The following is a 10439-nucleotide window of genomic DNA, read 5'->3' as shown; positions in this document are numbered from 1 at the left end:
TTTAAGGTCCCTTCCAACCCAAAGCATTCTGTGAATCAGTAATTCCCTTCCTCAGAGCCTGGAGAAAGAACACAGACTGCTCAATGAGCAGAGGCTTCCTCTCACCCACAGACACATTTACTTCATTCACCATTGGTATCTCCAAGGACTGGTATGCGAGTCCATCACGAACATCCACTACCCGAGGGTCTCATAGTAAGGTAGAAACCTATAACAGGGTATTGGAAAATTGAATTCCACACCTCTGCACTATGATATTTCCATACAATAAAGCATTTGTGGAACTTGTGTAGGCTGTGAGACTCAGCTGCAAGCCTGGAACAAGACTGTGAGCTCCAGCTCAGCAGTACAAATGTTTCCCTCAGAGAGCTCTACAGTGGCTTCTCCTCGAGGAAGTGGGACAAGCCAGCAGCAGAGAATGTGATGATGCACACAAAGGCAGTACCCGGAACCCACTGTAAGGAATTATGACCATCTCCAGTCACCCACCAATTGTACTTGGTCATTTCAAAAGCCCTATGTCTTCTTTTGTAGTAAACACCAGTGTCCCCTCTCTCACACCTTGACAGTTGTGTGGAGGAAGAAATATGTTCTAAATTTTCCTCTCAGTGCTTCCATTAAAAAACGCACAGGCAAGTAGTTTTCACAGATTTTAATTTTAAATAATTTTCAAGAGTAATATAAAAGTTACAAGTTTCTCTATTCAGACTAATCGTTTTTTTTTCCTCCCCTCAGAATTCTTCAGTGAAGTTAACTGCTGTATATTTCCGATAGCACTGGTTAGAGAGTACTTAAAATGACATGATTTATACGCTTATGTTTTCCAGAAGAGGGGGTTCTGTGTCAGGCGTCTCTGGAAGTTCTCATACCTAGAAAAAAAAAATCAAAGCGTTTTAAAATGCCTTCAAAAAATAACACAAATAATGTAACTGATTTGCCTTACAATTCTAACAGAAATTTTGAGAGAAAGTAGTCCCCGTTATTTTTCCTCTTGCCAAATAATTCCAGCTTCCACATTCATTATACACAGTAACTGTAGAGCAAAATCTAATGAAGAAAAATAACTAACGCATGGTTATGTCATGCACATATCCTTTCCAAATTTCACTTTTCTTACCAGGAAAAACATGCAAATGACAACTGATGTTCGAATCCACAATTAACTTAGAGCACTGAAAAACACGGAAAGCACACAATTTTTGTGACTTCCTCAAAAAAAAAAAAAAAAACAACAAACAAACCCCCCCCAAAAAAAAAACAACAAAAAACCAGCAACCTGCAGTATTTGAGCTGCAAAAGCTAGAAACCCCTTTCAATCTTCACAAATGCAAGCCGAAAGATATCCCAAGCTACAACCAATGAAATAAAGACAACAAAAACTTCTACATCTGAAAATTCTTAACCCAATTCAAATGAGAGAAGAAACTCTGGAATGTTTTAAACCCACTCAAATTAAAAAACAAAGAAAAAGGCTTATCAATATATATTTCTAAGCTAAATGAATTGATTTCCATTGCAGCCAGTCCACTGCAGACCTAAGATGCTCTCCATTTTAGAAGCTATAATTAAATGCGTTATGACAACAAACATATGAACAGAACCAATTCCCCACTTGATTGTAATCAAGTTAGCAGATAAATGTGTTTGCTTTATCAGAGTTATGCCTCACTTCACTGTTTGGAACAAACAAAACTAAATTCAGCGTTACCCAGGGCACAACCAGCCATAACCCTCTTTCTTTAGCCTCTCTTCCCTGTGGTTTCTCCCACTTTACACCCACGTATGTTCACGGAGTGCCAAGTTACCTTCTATTTAGGAGAGATCTGCATCAAATTACACTCCCAAAGGAAACGTAATGCTTACAGTAACTGCTCACAGACTCGTACTGACCTGCACTAATGATCAAACTGTCCAGAAAGCCCAAAATACTGTTTAGAAAAAGGGCTTGGGTTAATACTGTTGAGGCTAAAGAGGGCTAACGGATAAAATATTAGAAAGAATTTTTCAAACATCCTACAGGGCTGTCTGCAGTTCGCAGTTTACCTCCAGACCACGTGGGCTATTCCTGCTAAAAACCCTCTCTTAAACCAGTCCCTGGGAAACAACTCAGAAACTTTTTCATCCTGGTGGCAGAAGCAGGTCAACTAGGAATATGATTTCTCCATCCCTTCCATATTCTTAAGCAATATAACTATGCTGGAGCTACGTCCAAGATAACAAGCATAAAAAAAGCCCTAAAGAACAAACTGACAGGCATCAGCGTTCTGTCTCTCCATGACTCAAGAAGCACTTGCAGAATCAGCAACATCCTGTGACCCCACATACATCAAGGGTGATATTTCTAGAAACAACTAAGCTCACAGGGGAAAAAAAAAAAATTAAAAAGATATATGAAGACACTGACAAATAAATATAAACAGTGGACAGAATGCCTGTGTACTTTAGGTAACCAACAGTGAATCAGTAACAGACTTTTCTGCATCATCTCCCTGGATGGCATGGCAGTAATACCTAGGAATCAGCTCTTTTGGTGCCTAGAAAAAAAAAAAAAACAAAAAACAAAAACACTGGACACTACAGATCATTTCCATACCATTTCAGAACTACATTTGCAGGAATGAAAGCTTCAGAAGGATTTGGCGTCATCTGTGCCTGAGTAACGGCAAAGGAGGAAGCAAAATTATAGAAGTTATCCAACATCTTCTGAGTGAACTGAAACAGAAAAGAGACATCCTAAGTAAGTTTTTTTGTTCAGTTTGTATTTTTGTGCAAAATTTTAGCAGATATGCAACTCCACATGAAGCAGAACTAGCACTGCTATCTAAAATGCAGCAGGAAGGTCCATACATGAAGGCCAGGAAGTCAGTTTTAAAAAGATCACAACATCCTAACTCTCAGTTTTGCCCTCAGATCCACCTAGTGTTCAGAAATCATTTTGAAAGTCTTCACTAGAGTCCTCCCTGGCCAATTTCATCCAGCTGGATAAGGAGCTCCAGGAAGAACATTTTCTTTTTGTGACAAATAGGTGATGCAGTACTGGCCCCCTCCTTCAAATTAAACCATCAGAACTGCAAACCACATTAAAGCTGGAAAGTCCAGCTCATGGCAAGCCACTGGTTGCTGCAGGCTATTCAAGTGGTTTAACAATCAGCCTCATTACGTTACAACTCACTGCCAGACTCAGCAACAGGGAAACTTCCTTCAGCTTCCACCAGGAAGGCTTCTATGATTCTATGATGTTTTTTACAATAGTACATGTATACTATAATCTGCTGGCCCAGTTCCACTGAACATACAAAACCTGATTCTCTGCAGCAGAGGAGTACTAGATGTTTTCTAGCACAAGAAAAAGTCACCTCAAAAATTCCAGATGATCTGACAACAATTAGGTGGGTTGCAGTCCCATAACCACCCACGGCAGCTTTATATTTTTAAATAATTATTTCTTCAGAAGATCAATTTTGAAGGCTTTGCTACCACAGACGATTTTGAAAGCAGGATGTCCACCATACCTCTGTGAACGAGTCTACTGATGACACAGCAGCACTTGCAACAGGAGTCTGCTGCGCCAGGTTTTCCAGCAGTTCCACCGAGATTCCAATCTGGGCCACAGTTGGCGTCTGTGGGAGGTTCATGGCACCAAAGGGGTGTTGGCTTCCCTTCCCTGAAAGGGCCACAAACAGCACGGGTTACACTTGACATGCATTTGAAGACAGTGTTACTTAAATCACCACGTTTCTTCTGTACGAGGTCTCTGGTGGGAGGTGTGGGATCCATCTCCCTGTCACAGGAATACAGAAAGCACAGCCCAAACACTTGCACAAGCACATATATGCACAACAGATGAAAAGGTGTGACAGGTACATTTGTAAAAAACCAGCAGATCTTAAGGAAGCCTCTAAAAAATAAATATTTTTAAAGCTACTTGTGAAGGAAATTGCTTAAACAGAAATTATGATCTGTGAGTAAAAGACAATAGCACCTTTCTTTATAGGAACCAGTCCTTTAATGCACATCACAATGATTACAGAAAAATAGGAACACAAAGCAATGCTGAAGAGTTGTTTGATTCACTCCTTCAAACCAGGTGCTTGTGAACCTGCCCGTGCACTGAAAAACCTTCAGCATCACTGACTTGGAGCTATCCCTGTGGAGAGCTGGGCAGCCCCATGCCTCATCAGACCACCAACGGCAGCAAAGTTCAAAGAAATAACCACGGAACACCTCTGACTTTGCAAAAGATGCATAAAAAAAACATGAACCAGGTAGAAGAACACCCCCAAATTGCATTCCACTCACACAAGCACCATCCAAGCTCCTACTATCACTCCTGACCCTTCTCACCTTGTTGTTAATCAGCACTTTCAGCCCCAGCTCCACCTAGGGGCTCTGCAAACAATGACAGGCAGCTAGAGACAAGAGGCTCTGATCACCCATCCCTCTTCAGCAGCATCCGTACATGAAAATACAGGGAAAAGGTCTAGGGGCTCACAATGCTATTAGGTGGAGTATTGATTTTTTATTCATCTATTTTCACTCAGTTAGAGTAACCCCAGTGGGAAAAGTATCCTTTTAACACCTAAGTGATGTTTCAGCAGCCCTCTCTGCTCTCCTACCAGCAGTAGGAAGCTAACCAAGAGCTGTCCACAGATCTCAGACTTGCCCGTTACTCTGTGGAAGCACAAGGCACTGCCAGGAAGAAGCTGGCGCCCAACCTGTGCAGAAAGCACAGCCAGAGCCCAGCACCTCTTTCAGCTGAGCCAGGTGTGTGTCACTCCTCACCCTGACCCCAGGACTGGGATCCAACGCGATATTCACAAGCAAAGCACTCCCTCTTCTCTTCAAATGTGACTTTAACACAAGGCTGGTGAGAACAGAGATTGTCTTCTTAAGTGCTATTAATTTGCTCCTCTGGGAAATGCCACTGCTGTATGAGCTCAACCCCTGCTGTGGGCAGCTGCTTGCTTGTAAAACGTATAGAAGTTTCAAGAATATAATAGAAAAGCTATCAAATAAACAAACATCATGCTCAAGTTCATTATTAAAGAATCCCCACAGCAATAAAGCTGGTAGAAATTTAACATCTTGTAAGTTTCTCAGCTGAAGATGTTACAATAAAAAGATAAGATGCTCAAGTAACAAGCAGCTCACTCAGAATGTATCACTACTTTAGAAAGACACCCCTGATCTAAATAATACAATATATCCATATATTTTGTCCATTTTGGACAGAAAAGCATCCTCTGCCACCCTTACACTTACACTCCACATTTCGAATGCCTGGCCCTTGCAGTTAGCCTTCCAAACCTTACAGATGCAGAGAACACCGTGTTAATGGGAACTGAAATACTAACCCAGTTTTCACATTCACATTCTCTATTCCCCAACAAACTACATCACAGCAGAGAAATTGCAACCTGTTAAATTATTTTTTTGATCCTTTATTTCCCTTTATCTGAGCTTGAGTCAAGATGCTGAGCCCCTGATACCTTTCAGCACAAGGATGTCAAAAACCTCACCCATCTGCATGCCTCAGACGTAGACACTGTGTGAAATGTCACGTCTGTGAGCAGAAAACAGAACTGCATACATCACTACATGATGCACAGTACATAAGGTCTGTAATAGGAAAGGTTTCCTGGAACATTTATCCCTCTTGTTAATATAATTCCCGTATAAGGGGAAGCATTTTATCCACAGCAGAGGCTGGAGATGCTCTTGCTCTTTATACCTCAACACTTCCAGAAGTTCAAGGTGACAAAGAACCAGCGAGCAGCAGTGGTATTCCCAAACAGGTTTCCAGAGCAACCTGAACACAACTTTTGAGTCAAAACCCAGCAGAACCTACAATGGCTATGAAGGCATGCTGTGCAAGGGCAGCAGGATCCCAAGAAAAAAGCTTGCTCTCTCTAGTCACAGCTTGAGAACTGTGCACAATTCCTTGTGTCAAGTGATAAAGCTCACAGCAATTTCACTAGGAATGCCAGAGACATTAGAGAGTGAAAAAGTACTACTGCTGCAGCTCAAACTGAAGCTCTCCAGGCTGAACAGACGCAGATGCCTGGTGAGGAAACAACAACATTGGTGATCAAACAACGCTGGACCCAGTACTGGCCATTTGGGGACACAATCAGAGACACAAATTTGTTCCACCCGCACTCAACAATGGATTAAGTTGGAGCCCAAATAACCAAGCTACAAACATAATCCCTTCACACGCCTTATGGAGAGGATAAAACTCCAGTTCACCTTTATTCAGCCTCTCTGTGGAACAGCTCCACTACCTACCAGTAAAAAAAAGGCACTCTAAATCAGGAGACGTGCAGGCACGCTGCCTGCGTGCTGAAGGGCATGCCGTTGACATTTGGCCTCCTCCCCCATTTCACAGACACACGCTGGCTATCGCCACCAGGCTCAGAAAGTCTGCCTGAGACAGCCAAATGCAGATTTCAGCAGGCAGCAATGCCTCTCTGACTCCTCTCTCTCTAATCACTCGCTCTGGTTTCCCCTTTCCAGTCCATTGCACAACCCTTCATTATCACGGAAATTACGGCTGTGCAGCTCAGGCTGCCTCTGTGGTCCGAGATGAGCCGCAGGCAACACCAGGACAGGTGGGCACAGCAAGCACAGCCACCATCACCCCATGCCATGGAGATCATCCTCACGCCTGGTCCTGTGCTGACTGATACAACTGAGATGCTGAGACAGAGAAAAAACAGTTCAAAGAACAAGCAAGGTCACAAGGAGACAGGTCTCCCGTTCCCACCACCACCCAAAAGAAAGCAAGATACTTCTTTCTTGGAAATTAGGGCAAAAAGGCACTGGTCTGCAAGAGCATCTGGAAACATCTTTATGTTAAGGCTGTGAACTACAATGGAACTGACAAAAGATGGGTAGGCCTTTGCCACAAAAAAGCTTTAAGCTGATTGACTGCCATCCAGCTTTCCTTTAGGGAGAGGAAGCTATGCTATGGGAGTGCCTCATTACTTCTACAATATGCATGACAATAATCCCACTATCATTTAGGAAAAAAATAATATAAATACAATTCAAGTAGCACCAGCCTTCTCTGACTCTTAAGAGTCAGACTTCTCTGTCTCAGCTATATTTCAGAACCACTAAAACATCTGGGAGCCTAATTGCCACTGCCGATACCCTCTGTTGGGCAATTACGCGGTACACAGCACCTGAAGCAACCAGCTTTCTGAAGTCACCATGTCACACCTGGCTCTTTACAGCTCCTTTCCCTGTGCTACAAAGAATACAGCTGCTAAACAGTAGTAGCAAAAAGAAAGTATTCCAATAATATCTAGCCCAATGCCTAAACACCATGCTAAGGAAAGTCCGGGCTCATTTTTATTCAGGTTGTGCAGAAGCAGTGGAAGACATGGCAATTGCATCCAAGATAAAACAAGTGAGAAATCTCACTAGGAACATAAACGTATAGCCAGACTTCCACAAAACTCATCCGATGCTTCTAGTACCACATCTGCTAGACACTACCTGGAAACAGATCTGCCTTTTCAAGCAACATTTTGATAAAAAACAGCCTAACATTTACCCCCTCATGCACGCAGTAACACTCCCATTTCACTGACTGCTGTTTTTCTCTACTTACCAGACTTCAGGCCAGAAATTTTGAAGATTGCACTTGGCTTCTCGTTAGTGACAAAGCCCAGCAGTTGCCACACTGCCATCCCACTCTGGTCCGGGTAACAAAAATAGACAGATCCACCCATGCCTTCCGGAAAAGGAATAGTTCCCAGCATGAACACTACTACATGGTTGATGTTTTCATAGTCTGGTAAATCAAATACAAATTTGTCTTCGGCCACTTGTTGAGGAGCTGCTTGTACCTATAAGGAACAAAACTGTTGTTAGCATTGCTGTGTTTCCCATCTTTGAGTGTAACTATGAATTTCCCTTTACAGAAATATGCCTAGGGTGGAATACAACAAAAAAAATGAGAAACATACTAACCTAAATAGCCAGATAAAAGTCAAACACATCAGTAGAACTGAAAAAAAAAAATAATACTAAAAAGGGACAAGTCTTGTTCCACCTACACTGAACACAATCCTACCCAGGCCTACAGGATCCGAATACCTTCGCTCCCCATGCGCGTAGGCGGAAAATAGGGTGCAGGAGAGGCTGCCAAGGCTATGAGCAGTGGCTGCTGAGCACCAGGCTGGCACAACCCCAGCAGCACGGAAACCTGTTCACACAGGAATCACAGAACCATAGGATTATTAAGGTTGGAAAAGCCCTCCCAGATCATCTGGTCCGACCAGCCCCCTACCACCAATGTCACCCACTAAACCATGTCCCCAAGCAACACATCCAAGCTTTCCTTGAACACCCCCAGGGATGGTGACTCCACCACCTCCCTGGGCAACCCGTCCCAGTGTTTGACTGCTCATTCTGAGCAGAAATGTCTCCTCATTTCCAACCTGAACCTCCCCTGGCACAACTTGAGGCCATTCCCTCTATCCCCATCCCTAATTACCTGCGAGAAGCGCCCCCCCCCCCCCAGCTCCCCACACTTCCTTTCAGACACAATAAACCTTCAGCACCCTGCTGGCTCAATGCCAGAGCACAACACCCACCCCCATCATCCCCACCCCAGGAGCCCCAAGCTTTGGGACCAGCGCTCTCCCTGGCCTTAAAACACTTCTTTCACGCCCCCAACTCGGCTCTGAGGAACCCGGGGCCCGGCTGCAGCTCCTCACCAGCCTGCCCGCCACCAGGCAGCCGAACATGGCGGCGGCGGCGGCCCCCGGCCCCCCTCAGGCTCTCGGCAGCTCCCCAGCCTCCATCGGCGGCTGCCCCCGGAAATCTCCGCGCCCCCTCAGCAGCCCCCGATCGCTTCCGGAGCGCGGTGGTGGCGGAGGTGGTGTGTGGGGGGCGGAGCGAGGACTACAAGTCCCCGGGTGCCCCGCGCGCGCAGGGCGCTAAGGCGCGAGGCAGGGCGGCGCGGGGCATGATGGGAGGTGTAGTTCGCACTGCTGCACCAAGGGGATTTTTGGGGTTGGAAAAGGGGATTATTTCTACACATCGCCTTGATGTTACCTGCCCCAGTGCTCAAAAACCAGTTACACGATTACCTACGCTCAAGAAAGTCACACAAATTCAAAGAAAAATGCATCTTGAAGACACCCAAAATCACAACTTCTTGCCCACAAACACTACCATGTTCTCTTGAACTTCTGACGGTGCCACCCCAAATCACACAGCACTCACCCTGTGCCTCTGCTCCTTCACATAACTTCTGCAGGCCAGCAATGAGGGGCTTGGGTTAGTGAAGAACCCTGTTTTTGCTTCTGGGTGAAAGAAGCAAAATGTGAAGAGCTGAGGGACCTTTGCAGGTTGTTTCTGTATCTGGAGATTGAAGTCAACATTGCTGTTGAAGTAAAAGGCAATATCCAAGGTGTTTAATCTGGATAAAACTGGCCAAAGTAGTTAGGAGCAAATAAAAAGTGTTAAAAATAAAGAGAACAAAATGAAAAGTTATTCAGAAAACAAAACAAAACAAAACACACACACCCACCTGGTTAACCATGCCAACAAACTCCAAGAAGCACCACAAGACTACTCACAGAGCAGCATATGGTGCTGCATTGCCAAGAAACTGAATTTTTCCTCACAGATACAGGTCAGATGCTGGAAGTTTGCACTGAGGAAGTGTTAACACTGCATATATTTACTGTATATACTGATCTTTGGCGCCATTTCATAATAACCTGCTGTTATTCTGCACTTGGTCAGAGCACAGCCCTCCTTGACATCAGTTTCAGCTTCCACCAGTGCAATTTCTAAGCCTGTATGAAACCTTCCACAGACACCTGCAAGAGAGTTAAAAAAAAGGTTAACATCAAGCATCAGCTCAGTAGAATGGTTATGAATAATTCTTGTTCTCCCTGGGCAGATTCAAAGACTCTTTGCTATTCCATCATCCCCTGCTTCTTGCTGATGCCTCTCAATGTCTTTCAACTGTATGAAAAAAAAAGGGAAAGGTCACGACAGCAATAGGATAAACTTCAATGCCATGTGTCAGCAGGAAGGGACAGGGAAGCTATGTCTGCCTTTCACAGACATTTATATATCTAGGATAACAACAGAGCTCGAGTTCTGTGCCAAAATAAAAGGACCTCCTTGTGGGTGGAAGCATCTGCTCACTCCCCTTGGGCTCTGTCCCCTCCTCTGATTCTGTCCCAAGTTCCCCTTTTGGAGCTGCCTGCAGTCCTGAGAAGTCTCAGACCACTTACAGTTTGTCCACAACCATTTCCAGTTTCTCTGTTCACTTAGAACAGAGAAACAGAACAGAACAGAACAGAAAACAGAGCAGTTACAAAAAAAAAAAAAAAAAAAATTAAAGCTAGATCTAACAAAATTAACTGAAGGAGGCTAATGCATCTTTAAATAATCTGAAAGCAATCTTT

The 10439-nt window shown here is 44.1% G+C and overlaps 1 protein-coding gene across 4 annotated transcripts; it reads right to left on the bottom strand.

Moving 5' to 3' along the window:
* Positions 1 to 637: 637 nt before the first annotated feature.
* On the bottom strand, positions 638 to 8927 carry HIKESHI (heat shock protein nuclear import factor hikeshi). Of its 4 annotated transcripts, XM_084525827.1 has the most exons (6): positions 8730 to 8848; positions 8107 to 8215; positions 7619 to 7801; positions 3513 to 3664; positions 2594 to 2712; positions 638 to 869 (listed from the first exon to the last, which is right to left on the bottom strand). In XM_084525827.1, exons 1-6 carry the CDS (start codon positions 8757 to 8759, stop codon positions 815 to 817), a joined length of 648 nt encoding a protein of 215 aa, XP_084381953.1. In that variant the 5' UTR covers positions 8760 to 8848; the 3' UTR covers positions 638 to 814. The 4 variants fall into 4 exon arrangements, with proteins under 4 accessions (XP_084381953.1, XP_084381950.1, XP_084381952.1 ...); XM_084525824.1 differs by lacking the exon at positions 8107 to 8215 and having other exon boundaries at positions 7619 to 7856; positions 8730 to 8927; XM_084525826.1 differs by lacking the exon at positions 8730 to 8848 and having other exon boundaries at positions 7619 to 7856; positions 8084 to 8215.
* Between the last annotated feature and the right edge of the window lie 1512 nt (positions 8928 to 10439).

The sequence above is a fragment of the Aythya ferina genome (assembly GCF_964211825.1).
Source record: "Aythya ferina genome assembly, chromosome: 1".
Classification (NCBI taxonomy): domain Eukaryota; kingdom Metazoa; phylum Chordata; class Aves; order Anseriformes; family Anatidae; genus Aythya; species Aythya ferina.
Note: the sequence above shows the minus strand (reverse complement) of the source record. Positions and strands in the feature narration are given on the sequence as shown.